General features: G+C 45.0%; 1 protein-coding gene across 1 annotated transcript; it reads left to right on the plus strand.

Annotated features, from left to right (window-relative positions):
* Positions 1-14,592: 14,592 nt before the first annotated feature.
* Positions 14,593-18,595, plus strand: LOC137381512 (probable G-protein coupled receptor 139). Its single transcript, XM_068054210.1, has 2 exons — positions 14,593-14,662; positions 17,688-18,595. The coding sequence occupies exons 1-2, from the start codon at positions 14,593-14,595 to the stop codon at positions 18,593-18,595; spliced, it is 978 nt and encodes a 325-aa protein (XP_067910311.1).
* Positions 18,596-21,867: the final 3,272 nt, after the last annotated feature.

The following is a 21,867-nucleotide window of genomic DNA, read 5'->3' on the forward strand; positions in this document are numbered from 1 at the left end:
TACACACTGAATGTAATAGTGCTGAACTGGACCAATACACACTGAATGTAACAGTGCTGAACTGGACCAGTACACACTTAATGTAACAGTGCTGAACTGGACCAGTACACACTGAATGTAACCGTGCTGAACTGGACCAGTACACGCTGAATGTAACCGTGCTGAACTGGAGCAGTACACACTGAATGTAACAGTGCTGAACTGGACCAGTACACACTGAATGTAACCGTGCTGAACTGGACCAGTACACACTGAATGTAACCGTGCTGAACTGGACCAGTACACACTGAATGTAACCGTGATGAACTGGACCTGAATACACTGAATGTAACTGTGCTGAACAGGACCAGTATGCACTGAATGAAACCGTGATGAACTGGACCAGCACACATTGAATTTAACAGTGCTCAACTGGACCAGGAAACACTGAATGCAACCGTGCTGAACTGGACTAGTACACACTGAAAGTAACAGAGCTGAACAGGACCAGTACACACTGAATGTAAAAGTGCTGAACAGGACCAGTACACACTGAATGTAACAGTGCTGAACGGGACCAGTACACACTGAATGTAACAGTGCTGAACAGGACCAGAACACACTGAATTTAACAGAGCACAACTGGACCAGTACACACAGAATGTAACCGTGCTGAACTGGACCAGTACACACTGAATGTAACAGTGCTGAAATGGACCAGTACACACTGAATGTAACGGTGCTGAACTGGACCAGTACACACTGAATGTAACAGTGCTGAACTGGACCAGTACAAGCTGAATGTAACCATGCTGAACTGGACCAGGACACGCTGAATGAAACCGTGCTGAACTGGACCAGTAAACACTGAATGTAACAGTGCTGAACTGCACCAGTACACACTGAATGTAATAGTGCTGAACTGGACCAATACACACTGAATGTAACAGTGCTGAACTGGACCAGTACACACTTAATGTAACAGTGCTGAACTGGACCAGTACACACTGAATGTAACCGTGCTGAACTGGACCAGTACACGCTGAATGTAACCGTGCTGAACTGGAGCAGTACACACTGAATGTAACCGTGCTGAACTGGACCAGTACACACTGAATGTAACCGTGATGAACTGGACCTGAATACACTGAATGTAACTGTGCTGAACAGGACCAGTATACACTGAATGAAACCGTGATGAACTGGACCAGCACACATTGAATTTAACAGTGCTCAACTGGACCAGTAAACACTGAATGCAACCGTGCTGAACTGGAACTGGACACACTGAATGTAACTGTGCTGAACAGGACCAGGATACACTGAATGTAACCGTGCTGAACAGGATCAGTACACACTGAATGTAACAGTGCTCAACTGGACCAGTACACACTGAATGAAACCGTGATGAACTGGACCAGCACACACTGAATTTAACAGTGCTCAACTGGACCAGTAAACACTGAATGCAACCGTGCTGAACTGGACTAGTACACACTGAAAGTAACAGTGCTGAATAGGACCAGTACACACTGAATGTAACAGTGCTGAACAGGACCAGTACACACTGAATGTAACAGTGCTGAACTGGACCAGTACACACTGAATGTAACAGTGCTGAACAGGACCAGAACACACTGAATTTAACAGAGCACAACTGGACCAGTACACACTGAATGTAACCGTGCTGAAATGGACCAGTACACACTGAATGTAACGGTGCTGAACTGGACCAGTACACACTGAATGTAACGGTGCTGAACTGGACCAGTACACACTGAATGTAACAGTGCTGAAATGGACCAGTACACACTGAATGTAACCGTGCTGAACTGGACCAGTACACACTGAATGTAACAGTGCTGAAATGGACCAGTACACACTGAATGTAACCGTGCTGAACTGGACCAGTACACACTGAATGTAACAGTGCTGAAATGGACCAGTACACACTGAATGTAACGGTGCTGAACTGGACCAGTACACACTGAATGTAACCGTGCTGAACTGGACCAGTACACACTGAATGTAACAGTGCTGAAATGGACCAGTACACACTGAATGTAACGTTGCTGAACTGGACCAGTACACACTGAATGTAACCGTGCTGAACTGGACCAGTACACGCTGAATGTAACCGTGCTGAACTGGACCAGTAAACACTGAATGTAACAGTGCTGAACTGCACCAGTACACACTGAATGTAATAGTGCTGAACTGGACCAATACACACTGAATGTAACAGTGCTGAACTGGACCAGTACACACTTAATGTAACAGTGCTCAACTGGACCAGTACACACTGAATGTAACCGTGCTGAACTGGACCAGTACACGCTGAATGTAACCGTGCTGAACTGGAGCAGTACACACTGAATGTAACAGTGCTGAACTGGACCAGTACACACTGAATGTAACCGTGCTGAACTGGACCAGTACACACTGAATGTAACCGTGATGAACTGGACCTGAATACACTGAATGTAACTGTGCTGAACAGGACCAGTATACACTGAATGAAACGGTGATGAACTGGACCAGCACACATTGAATTTAACAGTGCTCAACTGGACCAGTACACACTGAATGTAACAGTGCTGAACAGGACCAGAACACACTGAATTTAACAGAGCACAACTGGACCAGTACACACTGAATGTAACCGTGCTGAACTGGACCAGTACACACTGAATGTAACAGTGCTGAAATGGACCAGTACACACTGAATGTAACGGTGCTGAACTGGACCAGGACACACTGAATGTAACAGTGCTGAACAGGACCAGAACACACTGAATTTAACAGAGCACAACTGGACCAGTACACACTGAATGTAACCGTGCTGAACTGGACCAGTAAACACTGAATGTAACAGTGCTGAACTGCACCAGTACACACTGAATGTAATAGTGCTGAACTGGACCAATACACACTGAATGTAACAGTGCTGAACTGGACCAGTACACACTTAATGTAACAGTGCTGAACTGGACCAGTACACACTGAATGTAACCGTGCTGAACTGGACCAGTACACGCTGAATGTAACCGTGCTGAACTGGAGCAGTACACACTGAATGTAACAGTGCTGAACTGGACCAGTACACACTGAATGTAACCGTGCTGAACTGGACCAGTACACACTGAATGTAACCGTGATGAACTGGACCTGAGTACACTGAATGTAACTGTGCTGAACAGGACCAGTATGCACTGAATGAAACCGTGATGAACTGGACCAGCACACATTGAATTTAACAGTGCTCAACTGGACCAGTAAACACTGAATGCAACAGTGCTGAACTGGAACTGGACACACTGAATGTAACTGTGCTGAACAGGACCAGGATACACTGAATGTAACCGTGCTGAACAGGATCAGTACACACTGAATGTAACAGTGCTCAACTGGACCAGTACACACTGAATGAAACCGTGATGAACTGGACCAGCACACACTGAATTTAACAGTGCTCAACTGGACCAGTAAACACTGAATGCAACCGTGCTGAACTGGACTAGTACACACTGAAAGTAACAGTGCTGAACAGGACCAGTACACACTGAATGTAAAAGTGCTGAACAGGACCAGTACACACTGAATGTAACAGTGCTGAACGGGACCAGTACACACTGAATGTAACAGTGCTGAACAGGACCAGAACACACTGAATTTAACAGAGCACAACTGGACCAGTACACACAGAATGTAACCGTGCTGAACTGGACCAGTACACACTGAATGTAACAGTGCTGAAATGGACCAGTACACACTGAATGTAACGGTGCTGAACTGGACCAGTACACACTGAATGTAACAGTGCTGAACTGGACCAGTACAAGCTGAATGTAACCATGCTGAACTGGACCAGGACACGCTGAATGAAACCGTGCTGAACTGGACAAGTACACACTGAATGTAACAGTGCTGAACTGGACAAGTACACACTGAATGTAACCGTGCCGAACTGGACCAGTACATACTGAATGTAACAGTGCTGAACTGGACCAGTACACACTGAATGGAACAGTGCTCAAGTGGACCAGTACAAACTGAATGTAACAGTGATGAACTGGACCAGTACACACAGAATGTAACAGTGCTGAACTGTACCAGTAAACACTGAATGGAACAGTGCTCAAGTGGACCAGTACACACTGAATGAAACAGTGATGAACTGGACCAGTACACAGAATGTAACAGTGCTGAACTGTGCCAGTAAACACTGAATGCAACCGTGCTGAACTTAACCAGTACACACTGAATGTAACAGTGCTGAACTGGACCAGTACACACTGAATGTAACCGTGCTGAACTTAACCAGTACACACTGAATGTAACAGTGCTGAACTGGACCAGTACACACTGAATGTAACCGTGCTGAACTTCACCAGTACACACTGAATGTAACAGTGCTGAACTGTACCAGTAAACACTGAATGCAACCGTGCTGAACTTCACCAGTACACACTGAATGTAACAGTGCTGAACTGTACTAGTAAACACTGAATGCAACCGTGCTGAACTTCACCAGTACACACTGAATGTAACAGTGCTGAACAGGACCAGTCCACACTGAATGCAACCATGCTGCACTGGAACAGTTCACACTGAGTGTAGCCGAACTGAACTGGACCAGTACACACTGAATGTAACCGTGCCGATCTGGACCAGTACACACTGAATGTAACCGTGCAGAACTGGACCAGTACACACTGAATGTAACCGTGCTGAACTGGACCAGTACACACTGAATGTAACTGTGCTGAACTGGACCAGTACACGCTGAATGTAACCATGCTGAACTGGACCAGTACACGCTGAATGAAACCGTGCTGAACTGGACCAGTACACACTGAATGCAACAGTGCTGAACTGGACAAGTTCACACTGAATGTAACCGTGCTGAACTGGACCAGTACACACTGAATGTAACTGTGCTGAACTGGACCAGTACACGCTGAATGTAACCGTGCTGAACTGGACCAGTACACACTGAATGTAACCGTGCTGAACTGGACCAGTACACACTGAATGTAACTGTGCTGAACTGGACCAGTACACTCTGAATGTAACCGTGCTGAACTGGACCAGTACACGCTGAATGAAACCGTGCTGAACTGGACAAGTTCACACTGAATGTAACCGTGATAAACTGGACCAGTACACACTGAATGTAACCGTGCTGAACTGGTCCAGTACACACTGAATGTAACCGTGATGAACTGGACCTGAATACACTGAATGTAACCGTGCTGAACTGGACCAGTACGCACTGAATGTAACAGTGCTGAACTGGACCAGTACACAATGAATGAAACAGTGATGAACTGGACCAGTACACAATGAATATAACCGTGCTGAACTGGACTCGTACACACTGAATGTAACAGTGCTCAACAGGACCAGACCACACTGAATGTAACCGTGCTGCACTGGAACAGTACACACTGAGTGCAGCCGAACTGAACTGGACCAGTACACACTGAATGAAACAGTGCTGAACTGGACCAGTATACACTGAATGTAACCGTTCCGAACTGGACCAGTACACACTGAATGTAACCGTTCCGAACTGGACCAGTACACACTGAATGTAACCGTGCTGAACTGGACCAGGACACACTGAATGTAACAGTGCTCAACTGGACCAGTACACACTGAATGTAACCGTGCTGAACTGGACCAGTACACGCTGAATGTAACCGTGCTGAACTGGAGCAGTACACACTGAATGTAACAGTGCTGAACTGGACCAGTACACACTGAATGTAACCGTGCTGAACTGGACCAGTACACACTGAATGTAACCGTGATGAACTGGACCTGAATACACTGAATGTAACTGTGCTGAACAGGACCAGTATACACTGAATGAAACCGTGATGAACTGGACCAGCACACATTGAATTTAACAGTGCTCAACTGGACCAGTACACACTGAATGTAACAGTGCTGAACAGGACCAGAACACACTGAATTTAACAGAGCACAACTGGACCAGTACGCACTGAATGTAACCGTGCTGAACTGGACCAGTACACACTGAATGTAACAGTGCTGAAATGGACCAGTACACACTGAATGTAACAGTGCTGAACTGGACCAGTACACACTGAATGTAACAGTGCTGAACAGGACCAGAACACACTGAATTTAACAGTGCACAACTGGACCAGTACACACTGAATGTAACCGTGCTGAACTGGAACAGTACACACTGAATGTAACAGTGCTGAACTGGACCAGTACACACTGAATGTAACCGTGCTGAACTGGACCAGTACACACTGAATGTAACCGTGATGAACTGGACCTGAATACACTGAATGTAACTGTGCTGAACAGGACCAGTATACACTGAATGAAACCGTGATGAACTGGACCAGCACACATTGAATTTAACAGTGCTCAACTGGACCAGTACACACTGAATGTAACAGTGCTGAACAGGACCAGAACACACTGAATTTAACAGAGCACAACTGGACCAGTACACACTGAATGTAACAGTGCTGAAATGGACCAGTACACACTGAATGTAATGGTGCTGAACTGGACCAGTACACACTGAATGTAACAGTGCTGAACAGGACCAGAACACACTGAATTTAACAGAGCACAACTGGACCAGTACACACTGAATGTAACCGTGCTGAACTGGACCAGTAAACACTGAATGTAATAGTGCTGAACTGGACCAATACACACTGAATGTAACAGTGCTGAACTGGACCAGTACACACTTAATGTAACAGTGCTGAACTGGACCAGTACACACTGAATGTAACCGTGCTGAACTGGACCAGTACACGCTGAATGTAACCGTGCTGAACTGGAGCAGTACACACTGAATGTAACAGTGCTGAACTGGACCAGTACACACTGAATGTAACCGTGCTGAACTGGACCAGTACACACTGAATGTAACCGTGATGAACTGGACCTGAGTACACTGAATGTAACTGTGCTGAACAGGACCAGTATGCACTGAATGAAACCGTGATGAACTGGACCAGCACACATTGAATTTAACAGTGCTCAACTGGACCAGTAAACACTGAATGCAACAGTGCTGAACTGGAACTGGACACACTGAATGTAACTGTGCTGAACAGGACCAGGATACACTGAATGTAACCGTGCTGAACAGGATCAGTACACACTGAATGTAACAGTGCTCAACTGGACCAGTACACACTGAATGAAACCGTGATGAACTGGACTAGCACACACTGAATGTAACCGTGCTGAACTGGACCAGTACGCACTGAATGTAACAGTGCTGAACTGGACCAGTACACAATGAATGAAACAGTGATGAACTGGACCAGTACACAATGAATATAACCGTGCTGAACTGGACTCGTACACACTGAATGTAACAGTGCTCAACAGGACCAGACCACACTGAATGTAACCGTGCTGCACTGGAACAGTACACACTGAGTGCAGCCGAACTGAACTGGACCAGTACACACTGAATGAAACAGTGCTGAACTGGACCAGTACACACTGAATGTAACCGTTCCGAACTGGACCAGTACACACTGAATGTAACCGTGCTGAACTGGACCAGGACACACTGAATGTAATGTTGCTGAACTGGACCAGTACACACTGAATGTAACAGTGCTGAACTGGACCAGTACACACTGAATGTAACAGTGCTGAACTGGACCAGGACACACTGAATGGAACTGTGCTGAACTGGACCAGTACACACTGAATGTAACCGTGCTGAACTTCACCAGTACACACTGAATGTAACAGTGCTGAACTGTACCAGTAAACACTGAATGCAACCGTGCTGAACTTCACCAGTACACACTGAATGTAACAGTGCTGAAATGTACCAGTAAATACTGAATGCAACCGTGCTGAACATCACCAGTACACACTGTATGTAACAGTGCTGAACAGGACCAGTGCACACTGAATGCAACCATGCTGCACTGGAACAGTTCACACTGAGTGTAGCCGAACTGAACTGGACCAGTACACACTGAATGAAACCGTGCCGAACTGGACCAGTACACACTGAATGTAACCGTGCAGAACTGGACCAGTACACACTGAATGTAACCATGCTGAACTGGACCAGTACACACTGAATGTAACTGTGCTGAACTGGACCAGTACACGCTGAATGTAACCATGCTGAACTGGACCAGTACACGCTGAATGAAACCGTGCTGAACTGGACCAGTACACACTGAATGCAACAGTGCTGAACTGGACAACTTCACGCTGAATTTAACCGTGCTGAACTGGACCAGTACACACTGAATGTAACTGTGCTGAACTGGACCAGTACACGCTGAATGTAACCGTGCTGAACTGGACCAGAACACACTGAATGTAACCGTGCTGAACTGGACCAGTACACACTGAATGTAACTGTGCTGAACTGGACCAGTACACGCTGAATGTAACCGTGCTGAACTGGACCAGTACACGCTGAATGAAACCGTGCTGGACTGGACAAGTTCACACTGAATGTAACCGTGATAAACTGGACCAGTACACACTGAATGTAACAGTGCTGAACTGGTCCAGTACACACTGAATGTAACCGTGATGAACTGGACCTGAATACACTGAATGTAACCGTGCTGAACTGGACCAGTACACACTGAATGTAACAGTGCTGAACTGGACCAGTACACACTGAATGAAACAGTGATGAACTGGACCAGTACACAATGAATATAACTGTGCTGAACTGGACCAGTACACACTGAATGCAACAGTGCTGAACTGGACCAGTCTACACTGAATGTAACCGTGCTGAACTGGACTAGTACACACTGAATGTAACAGTGCTCAACAGGACCAGACCACACTGAATGTAACCGTGCTGCACTGGAACAGTACACACTGAGTGCAGCCGAACTGAACTGGACCAGTACACACTGAATGAAACAGTGCTGAACTGGACCAGTACACACTGAATGTAACCGTTCCGAACTGGACCAGTACACACTGAATGTAACCGTTCCGAACTGGACCGGTACACACTAAATGTAACCTTGCTGAACTGGACCAGGACACACTGAATGTAATGTTGCTGAACTGGACCAGTACACACTGAATGTAACAGTGCTGAACTGGACCAGTACACACTGAATGTAACAGTGCTGAACTGGACCAGGACACACTGAATGTAACCGTGCTGAACTGGACCAGTCCACACTGAATGTAAAGTGCTGAACTGGACCAGTACACATTGAACGTAACCGTGCTGAACTGGAGCAGTACACACTGAATGTAACAGTGCTGAACTGCACCAGTACACACTGAATGTAACAGTGCTGAACTGGACCAGTACACACTGAATGTAACAGTGCTGAACTGGACCAGTACACACTGAATGTAACCGTGATGAACTGGACCTGAATACACTGAATGTAACCGTGCTGAACTGGACCAGTACACACTGAATGAAACAGTGATGAACTGGACCAGTACACACAGAATGTAACAGTACTGAACTGGACCAGTAAACACTGAATGTAATAGTGCTGAACTTGACCAGTACACACTGAATGTAACAGTGCTGAACAGGACCAGTACACATTGAATGTAACAGTGCTGAACTGGACCAGTACACACTGAATGTAACAGTGCTGAACTGGACCAGTAAACACTCAATGCAACCGTGCTGAACTTGACCAGCACACCCTGAATGTAACCGTGCTGAACTGGAGCAGTACACACTGAATGTAACCGTGCTGAACTGGACCACGACACACTGAATGTAGTGGTGCTGAACTGGACCAGTACACACTGAACGTAACCGTGATGAACTGGACCTGAATACATTGAATGTAACCGTGCTGAACTGGACCAGTACACACTGAATGTAACAGTGCTGAACAGGACCAGTACACACTGATTGTAACAGTGCTCAACAGGACCAGTACACACTGAATGTAACCGTGCTGAACTGGAGCAGTACACACTGAATGTAACCGTGCTGAACTGGACCACGACACACTGAATGTAGTGGTGCTGAACTGGACCAGTACACACTGAATGTAACCGTGCTGAACTGGACCAGGACACATTGAACGTAACCGTGCTGAACTGGAGCAGTACACACTGAATGTAACAGTGCTGAACTGCACCAGTACACACTGAATGTAACAGTGCTGAACTGGACCAATACACACTGAATGTAACAGTGCTGAACTGGACCAATACACACTGAATGTAACAGTGCTGAACTGGACCAGTACACACTGAATGTAACCGTGCTGAACTGGACCAGTACACACTGAATGAAACAGTGCTGAACTGGACCAGTACACACTGAATGTAACTGTTCCGAACTGCACCAGTACACACTGAATGGAACAGTGCTGAACTGGACCAGTACACACTGAATGTAACCGTTCCGAACTGGACCAGTACTCACTGAATGTAACCGTTCCGAATTGGACCAGTACACACTGAATGTAACCGTGCTGAACTGGACCAGGACACACTGAATGTAATGTTGCTGAACTGGACCAGTACACACTGAATGTAACAGTGCTGAACTGGACCAGTACACACTGAATGTAACAGTGCTGAACTGGACCAGGACACACTGAATGTAACCTTGCTGAACTGGACCAGTACACACTGAATGTAAACGTGCTGAACTGGACCAGGACACATTGAACGTAACCGTGCTGAACTGGAGCAGTACACACTGAATGTAACAGTGCTGAACTGCACCAGTACACACTGAATGTAACAGTGCTGAACTGGACCAGTACACACTGAATGTAACAGTGCTGAACTGGACCAGTACACACTGAACGTAACCGTGATGAACTGGACCTGAATACACTGAATGTAACCGTGCTGAACTGGACCAGTACACACTGAATGAAACAGTGATGAACTGGACCAGTACACACAGAATGTAACAGTGCGGAACTGGACCAGTAAACACTGAATGCAACCGTGCTGAACTTGACCAGTACACACTGAATGTAACAGTGCTGAACAGGACCAGTACACATTGAATGTAACAGTGCTGAACTGGACCAGTACACACTGAATGTAACAGTGCTGAACTGGACCAGTAAACACTCAATGCAACCGTGCTGAACTTGACCAGTACACACTGAATGTAACAGTGCTGAACTGGACCAGTACACAGTGAATGTAACAGTGCTGAACTGGACCAGTAAACACTGAATGCAACCGTGCTGAACTTGACCAGTACACACTAAATGTAACAGTGCTGAACAGGACCAGTACACACTGAATGTAACAGTGCTGAACTGGACCAGTAAACACTGAATGCAACCGTGCTGAACTGGAGCAGTACACACTGAATGTAACAGTGCTGAACTGCACCAGTACACACTGAATGTAACAGTGCTGAACTGGACCAGTGCACACTGAATGTAACAGTGCTGAACTGGACCAGTACACACTGAACGTAACCGTGATGAACTGGACCTGAATACACTGAATGTAACCGTGCTGAACTGGACCAGTACACACTGAATGTAACAGTGCTGAACTGGACCAGTACACACTGAATGAAACAGTGATGAACTGGACCAGTAAACACTGAATGCAACCGTGCTGAACTTGACCAGGACACACTGAATGTAACAGTGCTCAACAGGACCAGTACACACTGAATGTAACCGTGCTGAACTGGACCAGTACACACTGAATGTAACCGTGCTGAACTGGACCAGGACACATTGAACGTAACCGTGCTGAACTGGAGCAGTACACACTGAATGTAACAGTGCTGAACTGCACCAGTACACACTGAATGTAACAGTGCTGAACTGGACCAATACACACTGAATGTAACAGTGCTGAACTAGACCAATACACACTGAATGTAACAGTGCTGAACTGGACCAGTACACACTGAATGTAACCGTGCTGAACTGGACCAGTACACACTGAATGAAACAGTGCTGAACTGGACCAGTACACACTGAATGTAACTGTTCCGAACTGGACCAGTACACACTGAATGTAACAGTGCTGAACTGGACCAGTACACACTGAATGTAACCGTTCCGAACTGGACCAGTACACACTGAATGTAACCGTTCCGAACTGGACCAGTACACACTGAATGTAACCGTGCTGAACTGGACCAGGACACACTGAATGTAATGTTGCTGAACTGGACCAGTACACACTGAATGTAACAGTGCTGAACTGGACCAGTACACACTGAATGTAACAGTGCTGAACTGGACCAGGACACACTGAATGTAACCGTGCTGAACTGGACCAGTACACACTGAATGTAAACGTGCTGAACTGGACCAGGACACATTGAACGTAACCGTGCTGAACTGGAGCATTACACACTGAATGTAACCGTGCTGAACTGGACCAGTACACACTGAATGAAACAGTGATGAACTGGACCAGTACACACAGAATGTAACAGTGCTGAACTGGACCAGTAAACACTGAATGCAACCGTGCTGAACTTGACCAGTACACACTGAATGTAACAGTGCTGAACAGGACCAGTACACATTGAATGTAACAGTGCTGAACTGGACCAGTACACACTGAATGTAACAGTGCTGAACTGGACCAGTAAACACTCAATGCAACCGTGCTGAACTTGACCAGTACACACTGAATGTAACAGTGCTGAACTGGACCAGTACACACTGAATGTAACAGTGCTGAACTGGACCAGTAAACACAGAATGCAACCGTGCTGAACTTGACCAGTACACACTGAATGTAACAGTGCTGAACAGGACCAGTACACACTGAATGTAACAGTGCTGAACTGGACCAGTAAACACTGAATGCAACCGTGCTGAACTGGAGCAGTACACACTGAATGTAACAGTGCTGAACTGCACCAGTACACACTGAATGTAACAGTGCTGAACTGGACCAGTACACACTGCATGTAACAGTGCTGAACTGGACCAGTACACACTGAATGGAACCGTGCTGAACTTGACCAGTACGTACTGAATGTAACAGTGCTCAACTGGACCAGTACACACTGAATGTAAGCGTGCTGAACTGGACCAGTACACACGGAATGTAACCATGCTGAACTGGATCAGTACACACTGAATGCAACCGTGCTGAACTGGACCTGTGCACACGGAATGTAACCATGCTGAACTGGACCCGTACGCACTGAATGCAACCGTGCTGAACTGGACCAGTACACACGGAATGTAACCGTGCTGAACTGGTCCAGTACTCACTGCATGTAACCGTGCTCAACTGGATCAGTACACACTGAATGTAACAATGCTCAACTGGCCCAGTACACACTGAATTTAACCGTGCTGAACTGGACCATTACACTCTGAATGGAACCGTGCTGAACTGTACCAGTACACACTGAATGTACCCGTGCTGAACAGGACCAGTACACACTGACTGTAACCGTGCTGAACTGGACCAGTACACACTGAATGTAACTGTGCTGAACTGGACCAGTACACACTGCATGTAACCGTGCTGAACTTGACCAGTACATACTGAATGTGACAGTGCTGAACGAGACCTATCCACAATGTCTACACAGAAAAATGCATTGAAGTGCGTGCACAGACTCAGAGGGATTTGGAGTCAGTGGCACGTGACCTTTTAATCAAATTGAATAATGATGAGGAACAAGAATTGGTGATGTTTTGCTTCAGGTCACAAATTCTCTGCTCACTTGTGCTGAAACCACATATTTCAGCATTAACGGGTTTAAACTGGGGGATTACTTTCATACAAGGTTTGTTTTCATCCTTCAAAGAACAAAGAACAAAGAACAGTACAGTACAGGAACAGGCCATTCGGCCCTCCAATCCTGCGCCGATCTTGATGCCTTCCTAAACTAACACCTTCTGCACTTCCGGGGCCCATATCCCTCTATTCCCTTCCTATTCATGTATTTGTCAAGATGTCTCTAAAACGTCGCTATCGTATCTGCTTCCACCACCTCTCCTGGCAGCAAGTTCCAGGCACTCACCACCCTCTGTGTAAAAAACCTGCCTCGCACATCCCCTCTAAACATTGCCCCTCGCACCTTAAACCTATGTCCCCTAGTAACTGACTCTTCCACCCTGGAAATAAGCTTCTGACTATCCACTCTGTCCATGACGCTCATAGCTTTGTAAACCTCTATCATGTCGCCCCTCCATTCCGTCGTTCCAGTGAAAACAATCCGAGTTTTTCCAACCTCTCCTCATAGCTCATGCCCTCCAGACCAGGCAACATCCTGGTCAACCTCCTCTGTACCCTCTCCAATGCCTCCACATCCTTCTGGTAGTGGCGACCAGAATTGTATGCAATATTCTAAGTGTGGCCTAAGGCCAAGGGCCTATTAAGATTTCATCGTCTTTCATGAAAAAATGTAAATGGTATCAGGCAGAACCTTCTGGGTATTTCACTTCAAAGCCCTGTCAGTGTACTTTAAAAACAATCCATTCCATCAAAACAAAGACATGAGCCTGTCAGCAGCTGCACTAATCTCCCTATTTCAATTAATGTAAATAATGCAAAGGATCAAACCTTCTAATTACCTCCCTGGAGCCTGACATCAGGTATAAATGTGGGAATCTTTGAGGGGAGTGTAGAATGCACTTAGCGCTTCTAATAGCAATGCATGGATCACCAAAAGGTCTGCTGTTTGCCATTTACTATCCCATCCTTGCAGCTGTCGGAGTTGCAGGTAAAGTATTGGACTTAGTTATTAGTTACGGTAACATTGATTAGCTGTGTCACTGATCTAATATCCAGTCGGGCTTCTCCATGGTACTGACATTTGTTCTTTTATTTACCGGGATAATTTCTCCCTTTAACGGGATATCATTTCCCTTTGAATTGGTATGACTTTTCCTCTTTTACAGTATCATGTATTCCACTAAAACAGCTTTACTTCTCCATTTTATTGATGCTTCTTCTTCCTGTAGAACATGAAAGTACTGAAATAAAAACAGATTACTGAGGAAAAACGTTATGATGAAAGTTCACTGACCTGAAATGTTAACTCTGTTTTTCTCCCACAGATGCTGCCAGACCTGATGAGTATTTCCAGTGTTTTCCCTGTTTATTTCTTCCTGTTACCAATATACTTTCTTCCCATTAATACCATAATTCGTTCCCTTTATGAAACTGACCATAACCGGTACAACTTCTTCACACGATTGATACAATCTCACCCCTTTACGGGTATTATACTTCCCTTGACCAATAATCTTTCATCGTTTTAACTGTATTATTTCTCCACTTTGCAGCTACCATCTCACAGTATAAATGTAGTTCTATTGCGTTATTACTGTGGGTGAATTATCACACTGCTATCACTGTGTAAATGTCATTTTATTGTGTTTTTGACATTGACAGTGATTGAGTAATTTCCATAAATGATTCACTGATTGGAATTATTCAAGGAATAACTAATTCCCAACTGAATACAATAAGTGATTCTTTTTTGAGGCGACGTTATTAGGCATCGAGTTGTTGAGATTGACATTGTTTTATGAATGAACTATTTAGAGTCATAGAATCATAGAATGGTTACAGCAAAGAAAGAGGCCATTCGGCCATTGTGTACATGCTAGCCTTCTGCAATATCATCTCAGCTAGTTCTACTCCCTCACCTTTTCCCATAACCCTGCAAAGTCTTTTTTTTCAGGTGCTTGTCCAATTTGCTTTTGAAAAGCTCCCGATAGTATCTACCTGCACTAAATTCTCAGGTAATGTCTTCCAGATTCTAACCTCCTGCTGTGTAAAAATGTTTTCTCTCATGTCGTCTTTGGTTCTTTTGCCAATTACCTGACTTCTGTGCCCCCTGATTCTCAACCCTTCCACCAATGGGAACAGCTTCTTCTGATCTTCTCTCTCTCGACCTCTCATGATTTTGAACATTGCTAACAGAACTCTGCTCAACCTTCTCTTCTCCAAGGATAACAATTCCAGCTTCTCCACTCAATCCACGTATCTGAAGTCTCTAATCCCTGGAATCATTTTCCAAAATCTTTACTGCATCTTCTCTAAAGTCTTCACATCCTTCCTAAGTTTCGGTGCCAGAATTGGACACAAGATTTCCACTGAGGTCAAAAGAGATTTTTAGAAAGGATCATGATAATTGCCTTGCTTTTGTACTCGATGCCTTGATTTCTGAAACCCAGGATCCTGTTTGCCTTTTCAACCACACCTTCAACAAATTTTTCACACATACCGGAGGTCTCTCTGTTCCTTCACCCACTTTAGAATTGTGCCCGAGTATTGCCTCTCCTGGTCCTTCTTACCAAACTGTACCAATTCTCACTTCTCTGCATTAAATTTCATCTGCCACGTGTCTGCCAATCTACCAGGTGCCCTGCAAACCCAAGTCTAGGTCATTAATATATATCAAGACAAGCATTCATCCTAATAGGGAAGTCTGGGAAACTCCTCTGCATACCTTCCTCCATTCTGTAAACAGACATTCTCCACTACTCTCTGCATCCGGTCACTCAGCCAACAATCTATCCAGGCTGCCACTTTCCCTTTTATTCCATGGGCTTCAACTTTGCTGACATGTCTATTTTGTGACACTTTATCAAATGCCTTTTTGCAGTCTATATGCACTACAACATCCGGAGTACGCTAAGCAAGCATCCAAGTAACTTCATCAAAAAAACATGATCAATTATTATAAATGATTTGCCTTGAATAAATCTGTTCTGGTTTTCTGTAATTAAACGACACTTGTCCAAGTGCCTGTTGATTTTGTCCCGGACCGCACGGCGCGGAGACACTGCGATATTAATTGCGGCAGCTCATTTAAGTGGCCAGGGCGGACCGCCCCATCCAATGATGTGGAGGGACGGGCTGTCCGTCCCCAGCAATGTTGTCGGGTGTCAATGTGCAGGCGCTGTCGCCATTTTTAAAGGGCTTCATGCTCTACATTTCAATTGTAATATTTAAAGAAATAGTGATTTAAAATAGATCTGAAAAAATTAAGGAAATGTTTCTCACCCCTCGCCCACCCTCCAATAAACATATAATTCATTTGCCCCCCGAAATACCTTGTCCACCTGACCTTCCCCCGACCCAATGTTCATACACGATGCACTTTACCCTTTCTCACCATCTCCTTCACCAATCGGATGTTTTTGACCCCATCCCCTCCCTCACTGAAAAACATACCTTCTCCCCCCTCCCCACCAGTGTTCCACTTCAAACCCTGGATCGGGATCCGAAGGCAAGGAAGTGTCAGCCACCGACACCAATATCGCTCTGGGAGCTGGGAAGTAATGAATTTGTTTATTTAAATAACATTCCATATTTAAATGGGGCTTCCGTTGCCGAGCGGCGGCAGGGGTCCACCACAAGATCTCACCGCCACTGGTAATATTGGGCTGGGCCTTCACAGCGTTGAGGCCTGAGCCGGGCCTCTGCTGGAGGCACTTTCCTACACCACCCCCACCCCCCGCCCCCCCCTCCATGACCCACAACGTCGGGGTGCCTGTAAAATTCAGGCCCATATTTTTAATCCACAGGATTATTTTAAACAGAGAAGCAAGTGCCTGTAATGTAAGCAGTCGTGTCCAACTCAGGATCACATGTCAAAACTTTAAATTTCACACAGAATCCTGTAAAATGGCTGATTTTGCTGGGAGTTGGACCAGTAACTTTCCTCTTCTCACTCGCTCACACACATACACTCTCCCACTTTCTCTCAGCCTTTCTCTCTCTCTCTGTTGCAGCTAACCTGGCAGTCATTGTGATCCTGTCCCGAGGAAGATGTGGTCTCTCCAGGTGTATCACTTACTACCTGGTGTCCATGGCAGTGACGGATCTCCTGGTCATTATCACTGCAGTGATATTAAACCGGATTGCTGGTATTTATTTCCCACTCAGTTTCCTGTCCATCACACCTGTATGCAGTCTCTGTTCTGTCCTAAACTATGCAACCGTCAGCTGTTCTGTCTGGTTAACAGTCGCTTTCACCTTTGATCGATTTATGGCCATTTGTTGCCAGAAGGTGAAAATAAAATATTGCACTGAGAAAACGGCAGCACGGGTTATAGCAACGGTCTGTACACTGAGCTGTTTGAAAAATGTCTTCATGTATTTCATATATGAACCTAATTACATCACTAACAACATACCCTGGTTCTGCAGCATCAAATTAATATTTTATACATCATCTGCATGGGCTGCATATGATTGGATTCATACCATTTTAACCCCTTGTCTCCCATTCATTCTGATTTTACTGCTCAATGCTCTGACTGTCAGACACATTTTATCGGCCAGTAGAGCACGCAGGAGACTCCGGGCTCACAGCAATAAAGAGAATCAGAGTGATCCAGAGATGGAGAAGCGGAGAAAGTCCATTGTTTTACTCTTCGCCATCTCGGGTAGTTTCATCCTGTTATATTTATTATTTTTTATAAGAGTTCTCTATGTCCGAATAGCGGGTGTTAAATACTTTTCCGGTTCAAATTTCAAAGAATCAAATTTTATTCTGGAGGAGAGTGGAATAATGCTTCAGCTTTTGAGTTCTTGCATCAACCCATTTATTTATGCAGGAACCCAGAGTAAATTCAGGGAGGAGTTAAAGAATGGAGTGAAATATCCAATGAGTCTCATTGTTAAATTATTTAAATGATGAAAATAGTAAAATCCAACATGAATTTCTATCGTATTCCCTCTATTGCTGTCCTTGTTCATGTCACAAATGGCCTCCTGTCCTAGATACATTCACTCTCTTTGAGTGCCTGGAACTTGCTGCCGGGGAGGTGGTGGAAGCAGATACGATAGCGACGTTTAAGAAACATCTTGACAAATACATGAATAGGAAGGTAATAGAGGGATACGGACCCCGGAAGTGCCGAAGGTGTTAGTTCAGGCAGGCATCAAGATCGGTGCAGGCTTTGAGGGCCGAATGGCCTGTTCCTGTGCTGTACTGTTCTTTGTTCTTTGTTCAAGTAGGTGGATGTCCCACCCAAGTCCAATTAAGGGCCTGGGCCATGTAAAATACTGATGTGGCTCCCAGGCCCGGACATTTTGGTCAGTGGGCCAGCTTCCCTCCCAATGTAAAATTCCGGCAAGATAAATGACGTTGAACTGACATTGCCAGTTTTGGAACAACACATCTCATCTTCTGTTTTCATCAAAAACGAGCAAGTAATCTGCTTCAGTTTTTTTTTCTGTAACAGAGCTCTGAATTTATAAAAATCCCTTTTCTTTCGGTTAACCAGTGTATATGTGCATGTGTGTGAGCGTAAAGGGACTAAGGTAAAAAAAAAGGGAACTTTAAATAATTTTGATCTGTGTGACTATGCTTTACTACATTACTACTTAAGACTTGTTTTATAATAAACTGATAATTTTGTTGTTCATTAGATAAACCCGGTTAGTGTGTTCTATTCTGGGAAAAATGGAGTATATGATTGACTGTTTCGAGAAGTGGGAAAATTTAAAATAATACATTGTAACCTGTGGGTAAGTGGGACTAGAACAAACAGTGAACTCCTCCCACCTCGATCATTACATATTTAATTGGTTCTCCCATCACTAGGCAACGCCTCACAGCTACTTGCTGGAGCAAAAAGACAAAAGACCATCTCATTCACCTTTTACTCTTCCAATTGCCCAAATAGGACGACACGTCCCCACTTCTGTGTCATCAAAAATTAAAATTAATCTAACAAAAGTGCCCCTTTTGAAAGGGGTAGAAACAATAAGCATCAAAATCCGAGAAACGAAACTTAACAAATTAAATGAGAATATTATCTCCACTATGGACTGTGCACTCCAGTCTAATTTGCTTTGTGTCCTCCTGACAGTCGCATCATCAATAATAATGGAGTTGTTGTCTAATCACAGGAAACAATTTCTATAAATTAATCTAAACAGACCCAGATACGAAGCCTGGAAAACCCCAGTGTTGGAGAATTTTAGGAAACGTTGGGAAACAAATTTCCCTGTTCCTCTCAAATATTATACACTTTCCACATGTTATGTCTCAACTTACTCACATACTGTATTGTAAAATGATTTTCTGTGAATGAAATCTGTCTAGTTGTCATTGTAAAAATCAATATTAACAATCGGGAGTCTGCTTCATAGATCGATCTCTCAGTGAAATATTGGGATGTATTTTGTTGAGACGTAAGGATCCGTGGCAGTGGTCGTGGGGTGTGGGGGGGTGCAGGAAGATTGTACCAGCAGTGGCCAACACGGAACCGGGCCCCACCTTCCCAGCGATGGCGATGCTCTCTGACGTACCCTCCCAATGGGACCCAACTTTGAATATGTAAATTAAGAAAATGAATACATTTAAATAAAATTGTCAGTGATCTCACCTGGTGCCCAGGATCTTCCCAGTGGCGGCTGACACTCACGCGCATTTACTTATCCATAAAGGGAAAGCTGGCACCACCGAGGTGGGGAAGGGGGCACATAGGATTTTCAGTGTAGTGTGGGGGAAGGGTTATGGGGTCAAATGTGCATTAATAGTGGAGGGGAGGGGGCAAAGGGGTGACCTCTGCACTTTGAACAGTTTGCATGATAAAGGTCAAGTCTTGGATGTAAGTCTTTTTGTGACGGAGAGGGTAATTTTTATCAGTGTTATTTTGGGGGGAAGGGGCAATATTTTATTGCGGAGTACTGGGATTGGTACAGTTTTCAATATTTAAATTTAGCGGCAGATCTGGCTAACATTTAAAAATGACGCCAGTGCCAGTGCACAGGCAGCTGATACCATTGCTGGAGTTACAGAACCCGCCCCCTCCATGTGATTGGGGGATTTGGCCTGACTGGTATATTTTCTTGAGCTTCAGCGTGGTAGATCGTGGCGGCATGGCGGTACATGCAGGCTATCATATTTATCGCCCGCCACTGCTACCAGTGGTGGGAGAATAAAATTCCGCCCATTGTTTCAGCAGATTGGTTATTAATTTATCTCCTTCAATCACAGACCTTGACCTCTGGTTCACCTGTTCTGGGCAAGATTAAATAACTCAATCTCGACCCTTTAAAAGCTTAAAAGCAACAATCATATCACCTTTCAACATTCTCTTTTCCAATGAGAACATGCTTCATCGACATAATCATTCCTCACAATCCAATCCATCCAGACCCTCAATCATTCTGAAATAAAAACAGAAAGTGCTGGAAATACTCAGCAGCTCAGGCAGCATCTATGGACAGAGAAATAGAGTTAATGGGCTGGATTTTATAAACTTTCTGCCGATCTCGGCGGTGAGATTCAAAAATGGCAGCTCGCCTGAGCGGGTCGCTCGCCAAAGAGCCACGAGGAGCTCAAACACAGCGGCTCATTTAAATATCCGGGGCGGACCATCCACCTCCCCACTGATCATGTAGAGGGGATGAGCTGTCCGTCCCTGGCAATGGTGTCAGCTGCCTGTGCGCAGACACTGACACCATTTTTAAAGGGCAGTCAACCCTACTGACTTATTTTAATATTTAGAGAAATATTCAATACAATTACATAAATACATTTCTTTTGCCCAACTCCCACCCCAACAACAATTAAATTAACCATTTGTCCTTTCCCCCACAAAACACTTACCTTCACCATCTGACACTCCCCCCGCCCCCCCCCCCAACAACTAAGCTGCACTAACTTTAAACTACAATCCTTCCCACCATCCCCTACATCCATGATGTTAATTTGACTCTGCCTCCCCCACGCCCCGCACTGAGAAATTTCCCTCCTCCCCCCACCCCACCAGTGTTGCACCTCGTTTACCCGGACGAGGATCCGAAGGCATGTCGAACGTGAGGACATCGAGATTATGGGTCAGTACATGTAAATGTAATAATTTTATTGATTTGCACATGCTAATTGTGATCCAGTCACTGTGCGGTGGGGGTGGTGGTGGCATGGTGTCTCACCACTGCTGGGAGGATCGA

This window comes from Heterodontus francisci, chromosome 22, assembly GCF_036365525.1.
Source record: "Heterodontus francisci isolate sHetFra1 chromosome 22, sHetFra1.hap1, whole genome shotgun sequence".
Classification (NCBI taxonomy): domain Eukaryota; kingdom Metazoa; phylum Chordata; class Chondrichthyes; order Heterodontiformes; family Heterodontidae; genus Heterodontus; species Heterodontus francisci.